Raw genomic sequence first — 20,231 nt, forward strand, 5'->3', positions numbered from 1 at the left:
TTTAGTAATTTTAAAAATGCATCGCGGAAAATGCATAAATATTTATAAAAATTAACGCAAACTTTAATTGGAGCAGCGTTATGAATCTAATAATTTCGCACAAGAAAAACGTAGCATTAATAATATATATTTTATATTAAATTATATATAAAATTTATGTATTCGCTAGTTTTTACACTGAATATTTAATTTGCTGTTAAAAAATTGTCATAATTATAAAAATAATGGTTTCGGTTCCAATAAAGTGATATCAAACGCAAAATTTGATTCGTACGATTTGCTGTTCAAAAAATATACACCGATGAATAATCGAGAATTTTTGTGGATTTTTATCTAATATCATTATTTATCAATAAAATATCTTATCAAATTTTTCGTCGAAAATCATGCAAAAATGATCTCCCCTTCTGTCGCATCGCATAGTCACCATCGGTCGCATTTGGTACAACCACATTTCGCGGTCCCTAGCCCTCTTTTATCCCTCGCTTCCGGTTCGCTCGAGTAAAAGCGCGTATAGCTCATTCGGAAGAATTGAAGGGATCGATAATATAATCTTGGTGCTCTCGGTGTGTACTGAGAGTGTGTCGGTGTGTAAGTGGAGATAGTAGTGTACCTGGTTGCCGTCGTAGGTCCAGGATCCGAACTTCATGTCACAGTGTTGGTCGTCAAAGGGGAACCAAGTGATGTCTATCTTGCATGTGCTCTTGAAGATGCCCGGAGGGACGTACAGGCAACTGCCGTTATGCGTGACCACCACGTTTGTTTGGTACGTCCCGTCGAAACCCTCATCCGCACTAACGTTTTATATCATACTTCCATTAATTACCCTCGTCAGTCGTCGACCGTTTCGCGGCCGGTTTAATCGCGCGTCTCTTTAATCATCGCGTGACGGAGCGGGGCGTCGTCGGTTCTTGTTAAATGCCGCCGGCAAGACCTCGCACGAAGGATATTGAGAGGCGAAGAACACGAATGTCGTGTTTATGTCGAAGAGACGAATGGGATACTCGAGGTACAAGGGAAGAGTTCTCCATTCTAATTACATTTACTTGCGGCGTTGCACTATCCGTGAGAAGAAAACATTATTTTACGTAAAAAATCGGACTCTGATCAGAATCGCCGATGTCTCATTTTACGGATACACTATTTTTCGGTGCACTTTAGCTTGATGCGCTGTCGTCATTTATCAAAATCATAATGTTCGACTGCATCTTTCGAGCAATAAAATGGGAATCACGAAGGATGATAAAGCAGGATATTCACGAATGTTATTCATGAAAATGCAAACCGCTTAGGACTGCTTTTACAAGAGTCCCTTTAAGCGCGACCCAGGGTTGGGAGGAATGATGAAGAACGGAAAAGGTACAGAGGGAAGAAGGATACCGCGAGCGTTGCCTACACCCGCTCGTGTTAATCCCTCAAGAATAATTTGAAACGGCCACTTAAACAGCGTTAAAGGATAAAGCCTGATATATTCGTAGTCGGTTCTGGAAATCTGCGCGAATTTTAATAACATATTCATCTAACAAAGCGGCTTATTAGTTTAAGTTTTCGAACGCCACACGATAACAAAAAGACACGTTAATAAAAAGTCTTGTGTTGTCTTTTATTCTGTCACACAAATAAACAATCGTCGAATATTAGAACTTAAAGATAAGACAACCTGATGAAATTAATGTTACAAATATGTTCGCAAAAATCAAGTGGTACCGATATTAATGTTCTCGTTGCGGAGAATGTTATTGACGGAAGAGTCAACGGATGGTGGCATCGGCGTCATTATCGAAGGTTTTGAGGATGTCGTTCTCTCCAATCGAAAATCGATACCGCCGTATCATTAAGATTCTCGTGCTTCTCGCTACTTTCACACGTTATCACGGAGAATGCAGGAAGGATAAAGCAAGGCGATAAATGATGGAGAGGAAAAAAGGGGCGCTTCGCTGAAGTCTCGGAAAATGGAGTTAATTAATTCGTGCGGCGAATTGAATTTTCAGTACCGTTTGTCAATATATAATCGTTATATCATGTTATTTCCTATCGTACGTGATCTTGCCATGCTCGTCTATTCATTTCGCGAACGAGATATCAAATGCGGTTTTGTCGCTTTTGTGTGTTCTGTCATCTGGCCTAGATCCCGATCATCCGGGAGCGACGTTTTTCTTTCAACGTCGATTAACGCGCGTCGTTTAATCGAATCCTCGCGCGCGAGGAAACGGGACATCGGTGAAAATAGGCTTTGTGAAAACCGATCAATCCGAAAAAATCGGTCGAACGTTCCCGCTAATGCGCGTTTATTCCGTCGGCACGTCGGGGGGATAGCGGCATTGTCGTCGTTGTTGTGTGGCTAATGAAGACTAACGAGAAACGAGGCTTCACCCCAAAAAGTATGTCGGATTAATTAATCTCGACGGAACGAAACCGTGTTGGCGGAGTACCAGGCATTGGATTTTGTTGATCGTGTGTTTTCCTCTTTTATGGATAACTTCGTTATCCGTTGCCAATGTCATTTGTTCCCGGCCGTATGAGAAAATGTACGCGCGATATATCGGATATATAATATGTGCGTTTTCATGCCGATGTTTCGTTATTGCGAGAAAGAGTGTTAATTAGCTACGGAGCGAGAAAATATCGTGCTACCGACTACAATTTATAACATAAAATCATGAGAAACCGTTCGTATCTCGGCGACTCGTATATTGGCGACCCGGCCAATAGACTGACTCCGCGATAACGACGCATGGAATTTAATGACCGAATCGTAAGGGGCTAATTAACGATCCCAAGGGACGCATTAGTATATAGGTTAATGGCGATATTCGATCGACGGATTATCGCGAGATTGAGAGATGGCGGGTCACTGTTGACGGGAATGTTAATTACGTATAGATATTGAATTATGAGAACGCTATCTTGAATCAAACTGTCAACGACGCGATTCTACGTATATAATTTTCTTTTTAATAATTTTTAATAAATTTCTTTGCAATTAAAAACAAAAATATTGCCTTTATTTATTCCCGTAAACTTTCGCCGATGTGCGAGGCACGTGCGCTATTTTCTGAATAGCAATTTAATGAAGTACGGCAAGTAATATATGTCATCTCTCGCTTCCACTTTGTCCACTGACAAGTAATACATTCTATCAAGGAAGTTGCGCGACACTCTTGATGTAACTTAACGTAATCCCATGTAATGGAAGTTACAATTTAGCCTGACACTGTATTGCACTCGATATTGCGTTGTTATAAACTTTCCCGCAAACTTCCAAGTTTTCGTTAATATCTTTCGATCCTATCACAACAGTGGCCGCGAAAGTTTCCGCTCGAAGAGAAACAAAGTACCTGAATGCCTAACGACTGCTCGACGCTAAGTACTTGTCTAGGATGGCTCATAGGGTAGTTAAGGATGTAAGAAATTTATGCGCGCGCCGCAAACTGTTGTTACGCGAAATCATTTTGGCATTTTTGGCACATGTTGTCAGCAACAAGATTGTGAAACAGAGCGGAAAAATATAGAACATGAATTTTAAGAATACCACGGCATTTTATATCTAATATCGCAAAGTTGCACGTAATAATATCACTATTAATAGATAATTGACAAATTAATTGATTTTCGCTCGAATTTACGTATACGTATAATCTAGTTTTTAATTAGCGAGAAAGCAAGTAGATCCGTGAATAAAAAAAAGATCGTATACATCAGTATTATATATATTTCCACGATTTATCTCGAATTTGGCGCTGTCCAAAAATTCGATGAAAAAAAAAAGAGGAGAGCCACACGAGGAAGAGAAACAAAGCTCAGAGTTAGCTCGGTATTTTTACCATGGACGTAACTTGCGAAGGGGGAGTTTATGTACACTTTAATCGACTCTCTAAGCAAGCACCTCTGTTGAGTGGCAACGGTGTTTGTTGGAAAAATCTGATCTTGAACACCTCAATTTCCGAATGGGAAGAATGTGTGTGAATTGAATTTTCGAACTAAAACAATAGTGGAGGCACACTCCACAGGATATCCGAGAACCATCAATTGTTACTTCAAGCTCCCTATTAGAAGACAATTTAAAGAAAAATTATGAATTTTTAATGAGAATTTAAACAATTACATTTAAAATTTTGATACATTAAAATTTGAGAAAAAATAAATAATAAAACCTTATTTTTTAAAGTTTTCATTGAACTTTAGCTTAAAAACTTTATCTTTAGAAATTCAATTTTATTTCTTCATATTACAGATCTTGTAAATATTCAAGATCGGATTTTTTAAATTTTGTAAGTTTGTAATCTTTACAAAGAGATTAATTCAATTAATAAACTATTACATTTACAAATTAATTGAAAACTTATCTCTTTATGCAATTCGAAAAGAAAAAAAACAAATATTAAAAAATTAATTATAAAAATGTTATGTTAATAAAGATTGGCGCTCTACAAAGTCTCGAAATAAAAAAAAACATCAATTTCAATTTTATCACAACACTATAAATAAAAAGATAATTTTTTTTCTGAGGAACATATATATAGTATATATAGTTTATAAAATTACATATTCTCTGACGCATTTGCATCGTACATATTCATTAGTGATGAAAATGATTATGTCATCATCTGCAAGTTTCTTACACGATAATCAAAGCGAAAGAAAATTAAATAAAATAACAATTTAAAATGATACCGAAACAGCATGGCAGAAGAAAATTCGGCTGCGTAAGTCTCGACGATGAAACACATAGTCAAATGGGATTAAAGGACAATGTTTATCGAGCCGTCCTCGCTCTGTCTCTTGCTTTGAGAGTTCCAGCCTCCTGTTACGCCAGGACGTGCATCAAAGTCCACGCGCCGTCGCATTCGCAAATTCTGAGGGGCGTTTTCGTCGATTGTTCCACGTCGAACAAAGGCGGATCCCACTGCGATGCCTATTGTCGAGTTTTCGGATAAATTCTGTTCACCGAGGATCGCTGACCCAGCGTCTCGCCTCTGTGTGTTTTGTTTCTCTTCCTTCGTCCATCCGCAAACGTGAGTTTTCGCGTATGCTTTCCGCTACACATCGCTCTCGTAGATCGCGATATTCATGAGAAGAGTGCGCTGCCCGATGTGAGCAACAAGTAAGTCGTGCGCTCCAGATGGTAAGCGACCACCCCCTTTTGTTCCGTGAGTAACGACCATCTCGTCCTCTCCCCATTATACGCGCTGTGTGTAGCTTTTAAATAATATCTGGTTGATACTTAAGGTCGATTTAATAAGCGCGTTAATCCATGGTGAACGAGATCAGTCGCGTTGCCGGAAAAAAGGGAGGATTATTACTAGGGACAATTAAAAATTTTCCGCGCAAATTGCTTCGACATGTAACCGATTATCTTAATCACCTTGTGATGCGCTCCAAAGTCGATGAATACACTCTAGTAACTGTTCCTAAGCTTGCTTTTAAAAAACGACGATATCGAGATGCATAGTGACTTCTTAATTCATGTATTCTCAAAATCATTTCTGGTAATAGCGCTGGAAATAGCGGAAGCAAGATACATAGTTTAAATGCCGTACAAAAAGAATGATAAAAAGATCTTAATATTCGCAATATTTGTATAGAAATGAACAAAATGTAATATTTGTAACATTGAAATATATGTATATCCAAACAATTTTGTTACAAATTGATTAATTTTTTATCTATTCTTCATTATTCCGATCATCTCGCAATTAGTTAAATTTGTATCAGATTCTAAAAATTTTTTCTATATAATTGAACAAAATAATAGAATTTATATACCTTATAAATATTTGTATATAATATAATTATTATTAGATATGTATATAATTTAATTATTTTCTGAAATTGCAAAAGTAAAATTTTTTAGTTGCATAAAAGTACATATTCTAAGAAATAAATGCAGATTTAACGATGTATAGATAGATAAAAAGATTAATGCCTTTTATTCAAATATTCTCCCCTTCCTTGTGTCTTTTCTAAAAAAAAAGAAAAAGGAAAATTGCGCAACGTTAATTATAGGTTTTGATGCGTCTACGATCGTGAGTATCGTCGCATAGTCCGCTGATGCGTGCGCCGCGTAAATACCGCGTAAAGGTGAAAATATTACGCGATCGGGTCAGCAGGAATATAAAAATATTATAAATCGATGAGACGGGAAAAGTCTCGCCGTTCGCTGGCGGTAGCTGCAATGACGTGCCCCGATATATGTAATACCAGTTACGATATGTAACACTATGCGCACGCGTTGCGAAATTTCAAAACGTCGATCATACTCGCGTCGCAAACGGAACATGGATGTCGCTGTCGGTGATGCCGCGTCGACGTTTTCGCGTCTTACCTTCGCGATTTTCGATCATAAAAATTCTTCGTGACATAAATATCCGCACAACCGTGTCGCACATGGAAGTCACAAGTTTGAAATGGCACAAGATATCGAAGATTATTCGATCCAACGCCGGTACTCGCGCCTCATCGATACGATAGTCTGGAAATCTCGTATTCCTTATATGCAATTTTATATGCGCGGCGATTAAGATACTTCTCGATATTGTCACGCGATTCCTTAACTCCCCGTAAACCCGTGATAGATTCGACCGAGCTATCTTGTTTTTTTTTTCTGGTGGAGCACAATTTATTTTTATAGAATATTATGAAAAAGAGTATGATATTTTTTTTCTAAGAAGAGGACATACACAGTATTTTTGTAAGGACACTATTTTTAGAGAGAAGAAAATTGTCATTCCAACTACAAAGTTACGAATGCAACAAGTTTAGAGTTTCTTTCGTATCAGATTGACTAGAAAGACGGACGAGCGAGATGCGTAATCAATTCCTCAGCACGACACAGCATTTCCTAGTGATCCACCTGTAAATTATCTCCAGCTACAGTAGAGTATATATGTATATATATACGCAAATCACACTAGGTGCACGGTAGAGTGTCTGCGTGATAGAGTCTGTTATACTCTGTGCGAGTTTCCTCGTGCGAGGATGTATCTGCGTGCCAATAAGAAAGCTCAACAAAAAAAGAGAGAAAAAAACACATTATTGAAGGCACCAAGCGCAAACGACAGGCAGCGATAGTCCCGTCTCGCATTGTGAAGAGATCGTAAAGCGCTGTCCCTTTAATCTCGTTAGATCGACGTCATAAACCGACACATGCAATGACTAACGAGCCGCGTATCCGCCCAAGCACCTTCGTCGCATGGAGATTGAAATGTCAAACGTGGAATTCGGGGTGCGCCCTCGAGGCCCGAATTGATCGGTCGACGTCTCCTCGTTTTCATGGTTTACGCGCCGACTTATCGATTTAATCGTCTTCGTCGTCGTCATCGTCGTCGTCGTCGTCGTCGTCGTCGTCATTCAATCCTCACCCTCGCCGAGGATTCAATTCGCGTTATTCCTTTTTTCTCGCAAACAAGTTTACTCGGTTTTTTTTATCGGCGGTCTAGCGTTTCTCTCGTTTTTCCTTTTAAAATCCAGGACGGTTGGGGTTTCACCGACCTTGCCACGAAACCCGCTCCCTTCCGCTTTTTTCGCCACGATAAATTTACCTTACGAGTCCCGAGTCACGTATATCGGCGAATAAAATACGCGTAAAAGTCGTATTCGATGTTTTACGACTTTCAATCTAGTATCAATCGATGATTATAATCTTAAATTGTTTGCTTTCGCTTTAGTCTACATGCCGATACTATATACGACGTGTCAACCAATAGATGCATACACGAGAGACGTTTATGTCAGTAGAATGAGTTTAGCTGAAAACCGATTTTTTTAAATAAAAATATATAATAGTTTTTTTTATTTATAGACGGAATTGAGATGGGAGATCAAAATCAAGTTTTTCAATTTGTTTCAGTTAAATTTTAATTTAAAACTCAATTACTAAAATATTTAATATCGCGAATATTAAAGCCAGAAGTGGTATAAACAAATTTAAGGAAAAATTGACTGCGATTTAACTAAATCGACTCAGATTATATCGAGCGTAGATGGAAATTTTGGAGAACTCTGTGCACGTCCATTGCACGTCTCTATGTCGTCCACTCGCTCATTGCGCTCCCTTGAGCAAATAGTACCGACGATGTAACGAGATGCTCTCAAACTCTGTATGTCATAAACGTCGAGAGAGCGAACTGTCGGAAAGTTAACGGCGCCAAATCACCGGGAAACGACACGCGATGTCGCCCCAACTCTCGTTTGCGCAAATGAATAGCACGTAATAAACCACTGTCGCCCGTGAATATTGCAAATAATTCTGATTTTCGACTTTCGAGCAATTATTTAAGACGAGATCCCCGAAAATATGTTAACAATAATTGCACGCCGGTTGGAAAATCAAAACTAAGCGAGAAATTGTATACTCGATATGAAAAATTTATTACACGTTATACGCTTGCACTTAGCAAAGCTGTTGCGATAATTTTAGCTGACACGCCCATGATATAAAGTCCTCTCGTGAAGATATACCGATCTTATGGCGCACATTCACAGTTGACAGAGATACTTTATCAAGCATGTCGCCATTTGTGCGCTCAATGTTCACGCGATATCAAAGCTTTAGATTAATGTTTTCGATTTCTCCGACTGTCTCCGCGAAGAGGGAAGCGAGAAATTTCCTTGTAGACAGAATGCACGCGATACTTTCGGCGAATGTGAAGTTAATAATATTCCTCGTAGAAAAAGAAAAGTTACGATCGAAATGGCGAGAAAAATTCTCTCATCCGATTCGTGACTCGGGTCCTTATTTTCAGGATACGTCCTGGTTAATAATCGAAAACTGCAGCAGTATGCGGAAATAGAAGCGAGCAGGTACCGGGCCCGGTCATGCGGTGGCCCGCAGTAACGGGGTGGCCTGACGTCGCGTTTCAATTAATTATTCATATAATTACAACCGCCGCTCGCTGACCATCGTATTCGCCCTCGATGTGATGGAGAGACACTCCAAAGACTCGCGGGCTTTATAAATTTCGGGCGATTTTCACAGGCATTACAATAGCTTGCCCAGCAGTTACATCGAAGAGAGAAATACCGATCTAATCAGATCGGCATGGAATGCGATCATTGCGAAAACTATTTTAATATAATTATTGCATAAATTCGTATTGTAAAAATGTAAGAATTCAGTTCATTCCTATTCGAAATTCCATTGCGCGATAACGGACCGGTATACATTCCTAGAGATTAAATAACTGTATATCGAGAGCCTGCTGTGTAGAATAAATTCAATTTACAGGATACATCTCTGCTGCATTCAAATTTTGTCAATATTCGAAGTATCCTAGAATATTTATTTTCAAAATTTATATTTGACTCTTCTATTTTCTCCTTAATATCGCGAAAGCTTGTTTGATCTGGTGTGTTCGTTGTTATTCGTTGATTATTCTTTGCATTTCGAGGAACAGTGTTTTCAGCATTTTGGACTTAGAAAAGAGGGAGAAGGAGAGAGACACATAAAAGTGGGAGGTACGTTTCCGGCGCAATCGATTCGGCAGACGTTACGAAAATCAAACACATTCTCAATCCAACGTGAGTAAATAATGATTACGAGACACCGTATATTTGTATGTAGATCGGAGAAATAGTATATGCTGGACAGCGGACGGACACGGACCGTGTTCTATGTACTCTGGTATTCCCAGGATGGCGACCGATAGAATCGCGACCGCATTCGTTCGAGAGCGCGTGATTCGATTAAATAACCGGATCAAGTATGTAGATTAGAGTAGCGTCTCTCTTTCTCTCTCTCCCTCTTTTTCTCTCTCTTTCTCTCCCTCGACTAAAAAATCGCAGCGGATCGAGCGTGTCCTCGTTTCGATCAAACGCGCGGGGGATTGTTATAAATCTATATACACTTATGTAAACGGGGAGAGAATGTCCAGTGCGATTGGATTATCTGTAGATGGATCAAGTAGATTTCGAGAATATACTTCACCGGTCCGATCGAATTCTGCGGAAGTTCACGTTTCCGCTGTGGCTCGTATAATATTCGCATATGTGGTTGCGCCGACAGTGGAATGGACAGCCACATCGTGACTTGCCTCCATGCATCCTTCTATTATCAAATTCGCATCAAAATATATGTTAATACGATCGGATGCATCAGCGTTCTTTACATTTCCTCATTCCGCAGACTCTTGAAAGTTTTAAAATTTTAAAATTCTCACGAGAATTTTGAGATTTTTCCGATACCTATCAAATGCAATCACTATCTTGGATTCACACTTGAATTACATATCTTGAATATCATATTAACAAACTTGACGTCGTGCAAATTGACTTTAAAATTCATGTTAAATCTTAATAGAACTCGAATAATCCTCTTTCTCGTATTTTATTTTTATCCAGCAATTATACGTAACATATTTTGGAGTATAACAATGTAATAAAGAATAAATCTTTTCGATAAGAGAGAGTGCAAAATAAAAAAAAGCCGAGTAAATCATCTGAAATCGAAACCTGTATGTGCTATAAGACGATACGAAGCGTATGGAATTATTTCAATTCCCCGAGGAGGCATATCGAAGGTTTCGGCCACGAGCGAACCGTTACCGCGAGTCGCTTCATATACTTTTCAGTAGTAGCTCGTTGATGTGCCGCTCGGTTGGAAGGTGAACATGTAGTTACGAGGCCGGAAAGGTGTTCAAGCGAAACGGATTTTACGATCCGCGCGCGCCAGTACCGAGGTTCTCTTAACCCCGCGGGTTAACGACGGCTTAAATTTGACGGTAACGCCCGAAAGTATCTTCGGGCGGGATACTCGAGATTCGCTTTACGGTTTTGCGAAGAAAGCGCCTTTTCCCTTTGGAGGGACCAGCGCGTAACCGTTCCCCGGAGCCCGTTGCAAAATAGAACCACATCGCGCGAACGCTGGACCCCTCCGTGTCGTTATCTTATTTACACTCCAACTTCTCTAACAGGATTGGGACCGACGTCTTCAAAATTCTGATGCCCACAGGACTCGTTCTTTATACAAGTACTCGTGGGATGCATCACTACGAGATAATCCGCTCCCTATTCGCGATGGCAAAGGGCCTTCGTTTCTCATTTCGATGAAATGGCGAGGGTAAAACGTTAGGACCTTCAAAGCATCGGAGATAAAAAATAATATTGACTTGTATCCGGGCAGCATGAAGGAATCTCTTTTACAATTGATAAAATTTAAAATAAAATCTTAAAATAAATAATTAGCTTTTTCTCTTTCTCTCTGCAACACTTTATATAATTTAATTTAAAAACAAGTATACTTATATTTTCAAATAACTTGCAATTTTCAAAAAATGCTTGTTCAGAAAAAGGCAAAATAATTAGATAATAATTAAAAACAGATATTCGAATGTGTTATTTTTAATAATGGAGGAACGCGACAGTAGTTTCTATTCGATAGACGCGGTAGCGAGCGCGAGCTTCAAAAGTAAAGTCGATTCACGGCGGCAAGCGCGTAAATCATCGGCCCGATGGTTGTTTCGTCGACAATTTGGCGGTGGGATTGTTTTCGGAATATGGTATCGGACCATACGAGACGTCAGTTAGATCTCGCGCAGCTGCTTCGATAAGCCGTTCTTCCGCCAATGTCCCTATAAATTTTTCCAGTCGATAATGGGAGCACATAAGTTAAATGATTTAACGGTCCATGACATATTTATCGGAAAATCGACGATGTAATTTCGGGCGACGATTTATGTGTCTTGGGCGCTTCGAATGAGGCTGAGAAAATATTTGCGGCCTATCATGATGAAAATCCCGTGGCCAACATTTACATGGGCAGTTATTGTATGCAAGACTAGTAACAAACGCGGTAGAGAGTATGTAACAAAATTTTAAAAGGACGTCACACAATTAAAGATTATTCACACAATGTTATTCCAAAATTTAGATTACATTATCAATCTTTTTGTTCAATCTGTATGAGAATCGGTATTATTTTAAAATGCATATTCTACGCGATATTAATTACGTTATGTACTGTATAAATTCCAAAGAGATTTCACAGCGCGTGCTAAGATATATATCCTCGCGGAAATAACTCGTTAACAAAACGCGATACGTCTAATTGCGAATAAATTTGACCGCGTTGGGACACACAAACCGCGTTATAGCAAACCGTTGAAACAATAAGCGTCCATTACGAATTGATGCCCGGTACTCGTGGAGGGACGAGCAGTAAATTGAAAATGATCGCTAGAGAGAAACCGTCGAAATCCAAGTTTAACTCGTCGAGTCATCAATGTTCCCATCGATTTCTAGTGTCACTTCCCGTTAACGAGCCATCATTTACGCTTCGCGGCCATCTAAAACCGCCGCAAAATCAGAAACTCAAAGTTCAAACTGTTTCATCGATTTTCGTATCTCAGATATGCTTAAATCGTTTCGAAAGAGGAAGTTTACCCTATCGAGTGTTCTCGATTAAGGATCTTTTTTTTTATTTCTAAAAAATTAATTTCGTCCGTTTTGCGCGGTCACGAAAGTCATTCGTTAGCTATCCCAATAGTCCTGAGTCATTGCACGTTCCCGTGATACCTACAAAGGCAAAGTTTCACCGAGACGAGACTTTAATTAATTGAAGCGATCCCGCACACTTTACCAGCGCGCCGGCGAGAAATCTCTCTCGCGGCAGCCCGGGGCTGGCTAACAACTTGGCCTGCTGTTAGTTGCGGTCGGAGGTGGATTCGGTCTGTCCGCCTGACCACTTCTTTCTTTTCTACTTACTGTTCTTCACTTTTCCTGTCGCACTTTCGATTCATATATTATCTGTTTCTCTCTCTCTCTCTCTCTCTCTCTCTCTCTCTCTCTCTCTCTCTCTCTCTCTCTCTATCCCCACGACACACTTTACTTTACTCCCCATTTTTTCAAGACTAAATAAATCGTTTAACTGCTTATTTCTTTGTTACAAATTAGTATTTTAATTAAAACAATTGTAATTGAATTTTATACTCAAATCGTTATAATTATTTCCATTTTTTATAATTTAATGGTATCTTTGGCACTGCTGAGAATGCATTAAAATTATTCATACACAAAATATAGTGGTTTTATCATCTCTCTTTATTTATTTATTTAATTCACGATATAATTTTATTGCCTATTTGAGTGCTTCCGAGGGAGTCATTTTGTCATTAAATGCTTTTCACTGTCCAATTATTATTTCTTACAATATTATAAATACATTATAACTGTATTTAATTATTATAATACACGGATAAAAGAAATTATTACACCAGATCAAACATAATTTTTGATTACACAACCCTAATTTAAAATTTTGCATAGAAAAATGTTTTGTTACAAGTTATGCTAAAATTTCTACCTATCTCAAGATTTAATTTTGGAAATGGATCATGATTCTCTCTCTAATCGCATTTGATTGCTATTCAGCTCAGTCGTTCGCCGACAGTTGACGATTATCTAATTTAAACTTGGGTCAAACGACGAATAATCTACGAAGTGATCGAAAATAATTGGAACTCCTATGAAAAATGGAGAAAAAAATCTCCTCCTTTTAATTTCTAAATCAAAACGTTGTTATATATATTTCATTTATTATTTTTAAACCAATTAAACTGCCAAATTTATACATATAGTATTTTGTTTTTAATCACGATAGGATTATTTACTCAGTACTCAATGCGTGTATGCTGTATGGACGCGTTATAAAAAATGAAATTTTCGATAACACATGTTTCATCGATTATCAAAATTGCTCTCTATTATTCGCAATAGATCGCATTCCATTCCGTCTGATTGCTTTGCGTCAAGCGATCAGGAAACATATGACTTATGCATCGATCGCGTTAACGGGAAACGAAAACTGGTATGAAGCAATTCGATTAAGCGATTTACGTATTTATTTCTTTCTCGTGCGAATCGATTGACAGTGAGCGACGGACGTATTAATTTTATAGATCACCGAATGTGAATTGCGTAAACGCACTCACATACGGCGATCTGGTGGTTGTTGTATATAGCTCTGCAGCCTATAAGTACCTAAGACTAATTATTCTAGAGGCTATGATAGAGAGAATGGCTGAAAATGCGAGCCGGCCACAGCGTCGATCGCTTCGAAAAAGGACAAAAAAGTGATTTGATTTTCGTGGACGTAATTTTCTTTTTTCAAATCGCGTGGTTTTCAAGTTGTAAAATATCGCGACACTTCAAAAACACATTTCTTCTGCTCTCCACGACGTGGCCAACTTTAGAATTTTTCGAGAAATGAAAATGATCGGCACTTATGCAATCGTTACTCTAGCCTTTTAATTAAAATCTGCGTAATAACTGCGTTCGAAAAAGTTTGGCTCGACTCGCTTGGCGATTTTGTGCCTCATCATTCGCGAGACGACGTAAATCGTATAATACGCCGAGTACGTAGTCGATACAAAAGCGAGAAACGAGTCGATCCGATCTAATAAGAGAGATTTCTACGATCGGGATCAATAATTACGTGGATACAATATTTACAAATGAAAAATGTAGAGATATACATAGAGTACAAGTATATAAATATATAATATATATACTCGGCTCTTACTAGGATTCAAGTAAACGCATGCACTTTAGGGATTTCAATAAAAAAATATATATGTATATAATATATATATATATATATATATAATACTTTCAAATAAGAGATGCGAAGCAACACTAGAATAAAAGTTACGTACCCTTCGATTCTTTTCTTTTTTTTTATACTACATTTGTAATACTGTAACGGCACGTGAGAAGAGTACGAGGTACATCGAAAATAATTTACGCTCCGAACGGAGTCTCTCTCTCCGGAGGGAGCGAACTTAAAGTTAATGAAAAAACTTTTGCTGCAGTGGCGCTATTGCCGCGCTATTTCTTAGCCGTCTCGCAGCTTTTCTGAAAAAAACATTCTTAAAAATCTTAATTCTCTTTCTTTTTCCCTCACAGGAGACGTACGGGGGTTGTACCTTCCGAATAAGTTAGTCGTTAAGTCTGGCAGAAGAACTTAACGTATGTGATATACATTTGGGACGCAAATAAAATTCGCGTATTTTATTTTTTTTATAATTAAACCGCACATTTCTTTACGATCGCGTTTCTCAATCACGTTTTCGCGATTTTCTCGTAATACGTTATTTACAAGTCGATGTAAATTTGTTTGCACGGATGTGGAGCTTTTCAACGTTTCCGCGAAAATGGTAAATAGTCACGCTTGAAATATTGACAGCTCGGAATCGTGATCGAGGTACTGGAAGTCTCGTGGCCTATCTTCATTTGCAATTATAGTTAAATTAATAAATCACGACGAATTGCGCTAACGAGTGAGAATTCGACGTAACGCGATGTCGTTAAATATATTTATTTAGAGCGTGATAGTTTTTCGACTATCATCTTCTCGGATATTTGATGCGAAAAAGAGGTTTTTTTTTATATTATTATTGATTAAAAGTTGCCTCGATTTTACCAGTTTAAATATTTTCACGTAAATCAAACGTAATCGCGCAAAATTATCTTAAGTAGCGCAATTTCAACACGTGGAAAATCAGTTTACGCGTATTTTACGGGTCTTTTTATTAGGGATACTTTATTAACACGATGATTACAAGCGCGTCGTTTTATCCGCCCGCGTTAATTAAAAATTCTATTACGAGACTGACGCCCCTCCTCTCGCGCGCGCGAAACTGAAATACTCCTGACAAATGTTATTAGTCGAGACTACTGACTTGTCAATACAAAATGAGAGTCGCTACGCAGGTGTAACGAGGCCAGATTACCTGTTGTACATGAGGATATCCGGTTTCCAAAGCTTGTTCGGCGTAATTCGAAGGTCCTTCACTCCGCCGTACTCGGTCTCGTTCCACTGAAGGTTGTAGTCTGTCCACTCCTACACACATAAAATTAAAAGAATTATATTTTGAATTCTCTTTTAGATATGATGTTATATTTCATAATGAGTTGAATATTTTTTAAAATTTTATGAGAATAAAATTTCTGATAAAACTGTCTATCTGAAAATTTTAATAGAAATATTCATTAAAAAAATCTTTAATTGTAAGATCAATGCTTAGAAAACAAACATAGATGATTATCGTATAACGATCGCTTTATATGTATACGTCCTGCATGAGTATCTAGATATCAAGATATCTATTATAGATACGAGAGAAATATGAAAATTAATAATAATATATAAAATAATATGAAATGGCTAATCTGAGGCGCTATTAATTCAGATCTAATTATAAGTACAATTTCCCCGCTTAATAAACGCGATGAGTGTTCCTCCGACCAATCCCCATTATGCAAAATAAATGGTCGCGTAATTTTCAATTTTCGTTCCTCTGTTCAAGTAATATAATTATAAAATCGATATACGCGCGTGCTTAACGTTCGCTTTGACGTTTATATTATCGCTGCGTTCAAACTACAGCACGCACATAAATAGTACAACTACATCTTGTATAGTAAATAAAAATAATTTATGATAAAATTTTATATAGTATGATGTGTGTGTCTGTGTGTGTGTGTGTGTGTATGTGTGCAAGAGGCTATTCCCTGCGGTCAAAAATTTGTTTAATTTAATTAATGTAACGCGCAATATACAATAAATTGAATAAGCGTATGTGTTATTTTTTGTTATGTTTTATTTTCGATTGCTCGATATAAAATATGTTGTCATCTACATTATAATTTTACAGTCTGTTTTTGTATTTAATGTGTATTTTCTACAAAATCTCCATAGAATTTCGACAATATGACTAATTCTAAATTGTGCATGCATGTACATTCTCAGGTATCCATGGTAATGCGAGCCCAAGGATTCCCGAAGCTTCCCTTTGCCACGGATAAATTTGCACAAGGTAATTAATCCCCCCCCCCTTGCTATATGAAAGATTAATTATCCGCGTAAATTCTACTTCCCTCGACAAAGTTTGACCAGCTAAGTTGAGCGAAATTTCATGGAATGGTCAAGAAAAATCGGCTACGAACTCATCGCATTAATCGGAGTAAACAAATGGAGTATTTTTAACTCGATGGACAGTCTTGTCAGCTCGATGGTCTCGGCAGGAACCGATAGAATTTAAGAGTCGCATTTAATTTTGACGATCAAATTTCTTGCGAAGATGCGTTTTACGACTACGATGTTCGGTAATTGAGATGAATCTTGCGAAAGTTGTAATTGCGAAGATAAAACTACGTGCTCTCGTAAATGCGGTACGTAAATCGCGCATGATAAGCAGACAAAAATAACAATAATAATATCACTGCAATCTCTTCGAAGGCATTATACAGAGAACTGAGTAAATTTAAATTAAAATTATCGCAGCTTGTACGCGAGAATGTAACTCTATATTTCATTTATATCTTGCGTATTACATGTATAACTGTAAGCGTTTTTAATCCACCGCCGCGCTGTTATTGTAAAGCGCGCGATTTATGCGAAAAATTATTATCGGAGAAACGTATTGTACGATCAAAATGCGGAGAAAGATATGTCTGTAAATATCTCGCAAACTCGATAAATCATATTCTCCCGGTAGCGAGTCACGTTGTACGAAGGAAGGCGCCGGGACTCCTTCTGGAAACCGTCGACCCTTCCGCTCCGCTCGGATATTTTCAACGGAGTCACGTACTTGTCGCTAAATATTCATCGCTCCAGCAGGCGAGACGGAATAGTCGGCCGCGAATCAGAAAACTGCAACTCACATTCGGGTGCGAAGTTCGCGAATTCGCGGGGATAAGGCCTGTACGCGGCATGCGCGACCTAGTTTTGCGAATAGGAAGCGCACCGCCGTCGGTGCCACCACGGTAGCACGTTTTATAATGTATACTTCAATTTCCGGTACGCGCGCGCGCAGTAAGTCCGCGGCATTTGCTCATTAGATTACGCGGCTGAATTGCACAAACGAGAAATTCAGCGTGCCCGGCACGATGAAAGTATCCGTCCTCTCTCGCCGGGCCCGACGGCGTCTCATTCTCCTTCTTCTCGCCGAGATTTTCGAGAGTTTCCGTTTCCGCGCGATAGCGGTCCTCCTTTTACGGCGCGTATCCCGCGACTCACGGGAAACGCGATGTAATGAAGGATATACTCGACGAAGAGGACGACGACATTTCCCGAAAAATGAAATTTCATCTCACGTTCAACGACCGTCTATTTTATTACACTCGTCGCGTTGAATTACGCCAATATCGTTGAAAATGCCCGCTGATTTCCGTCCTCCTGCGCCGTAACTTTTCAAAAAAGTCATTCGCGTACCGCGAATTTTAGCTATGTTGTATTTTCATATTGTTTATAATATCTAAAAATAAAGTAAATAATTATAAAATAAAGTAAGATATTTTTTATTCAATATTTAAATTATTTTTAATGAAATTTATATATTTTAATGTTGCTGTCAAACATTTTTAATAATGAACTATAAGGAATAAGAAAAACAATCTAATATTATTAATAAGTATTTGAGCGAGCAAAGAATGAAAGAGAGAGAGAGAGAGAGAGAGAGAGAGAGAGAGGGAGGAAGATTCTTTACATATTTTTAAATATATCAAAATATTATTTCGTAAGATTAAATACGCCTCGTACATCATAATCTGATAAATTTAATAATAAAATACTGCAAAGAAATATATATATATATATTTCTCTTTAATTTAGAACAAAAATCATACTTTTAATATTATAGGGATTATATCAAAAATAAAGTTGCAAATTAAATATGGAGTATATAACTTGACACACGTCTATTAATGAAATATGCTAGTATTTACCGCTGTTAATATCGCGTAATAACTAGTAATGAGGAATAATACCGATTGTATGATCAATCAAAATGTAATTTACATTATGTCATTAATTTTGCGATGTATAGTACATGTCAACTTTGGTGCGATATTAATTTACGGCAAATGAATTTCAAGTATCTCCTTTTTTATTAATATACTATTACCAGCGATTTTCTAATTTCTAAACGATAGCGACTCTACTCGATTTATTTATATTTACTTATTTAATATCGTGCTAAGATACAAACTCTCTACCATAATAGCATTATGTAGGACGTGGTAACATAGTTTCCAAGTTAGTCGGAAATCTCTAGAGGAAAAATCCGTCGCATTGTTTCACGAAGCTAGTTTTACAACGAATGCTCGGAACGTTATTACTTAACTTCCCGTTCTTGTACTCCCTGTGTACTGTGTATCGTAATACTTAACGAGCCATAATTCTCGCGTTTTCCGCCATCCGGGGCGTTAAGCTACTACCTTAATGCTATAATCGAACCCTTTCCACGTCAAAGCGAACGATGAGAGCGATGCAGAAGAAAAAAATGGGGTCATCGGCCATGATTGTGTTACTAACGTAGGCTGTTAATAAAAATCGTTTAAGTTATATATCTGGAAAAAATTATATGTCTAAAAATATGAATATATTTATTAAATATTTCGCCTTTGTACGTATGTAAAGTATTTAACTTGTATAAAGAGAGAGAGAAAAAAAGAGAGAGAGAAATATAGTTCGATTTATTAGATAATTTTTGCTTTGTCCAAGTATTTTATCTTACAACGCGAGTATTAGAATTAATAACAAGAAATGAAAAGGCTCGTCTGTATATAAACTTTACATACTTTAAAATATCGAATCGTTCAAAAGTGTAAATTGTAAATTAATATTTGTACAAAATAAAAACATAAAAAATAAGGTGATTATAACAGAAGAAAGACAATTTTGTTAGAAACTTTATGTAACTTTACATTTGGTAATCGAAAGCGAAGTACACCGGCCTGTTGACAGATTTTTCTATCAAAGGAAAAACTTTTAGAAAGCCAGTATATTTTTCTTTTACACAAGAGAAACTTTTATCGAATCAAACTTTTAGCCATTTATTGAGCGGCAACGATGTTACAGTGTGTTGTAACAATTTCTTATATCTTTGTTATATACACACAAGTGTAGTGTCTGTCATAATAGACAAGTGGCATGCGGTTCACAGCCTGCTTTCGCACAAAGATATATTGTATCGACGTGAAACGAAAGTCAATCGGATCGGGTCTGTGCACACGTTTTTCCTTTATCTCATAACATTATAAACGCTGCAGAATCGATGACAAAAGATATTTTGTATCAATATTCCGGTTGATTTAGAAGCAGCGGAAAAGCAGCCTTATTCTATTTCACTGTTAAAAGAAGGAAATAACGATATTCATCGTCGCGTTAAATTCATTAGAGATAGCGCGTTAAGAAATCATAATTTACGGACGCGTTCTTCCCTCGTGGCTAGAAT

The 20,231-nt window shown here is 37.7% G+C and overlaps 1 protein-coding gene across 9 annotated transcripts in view; it reads right to left on the reverse strand.

Annotated features, from left to right (window-relative positions):
• Nachralpha6 (nicotinic acetylcholine receptor alpha6) overlaps window positions 1-20,231 on the reverse strand; it is a 227,708-nt gene that overhangs the window by 105,735 nt on the left and 101,742 nt on the right. For all 9 annotated transcript variants that reach the window (XM_083093599.1, XM_083093595.1, XM_083093600.1 and 6 more), the window contains 2 exons: window positions 15,726-15,835; window positions 614-794 (listed from right to left, as the gene is read on the reverse strand). In XM_083093599.1, the coding sequence (XP_082949725.1) occupies window positions 614-794; window positions 15,726-15,835 (291 nt within the window). The remainder of the gene's footprint in view (window positions 1-613; window positions 795-15,725; window positions 15,836-20,231) is intronic.

The sequence above is a fragment of the Camponotus vicinus genome, unplaced genomic scaffold (assembly GCF_025532165.1).
Source record: "Camponotus vicinus isolate PSW18456_S1 unplaced genomic scaffold, iyCamVici1.0 SCAF_3, whole genome shotgun sequence".
Taxonomy (NCBI): domain Eukaryota; kingdom Metazoa; phylum Arthropoda; class Insecta; order Hymenoptera; family Formicidae; genus Camponotus; species Camponotus vicinus.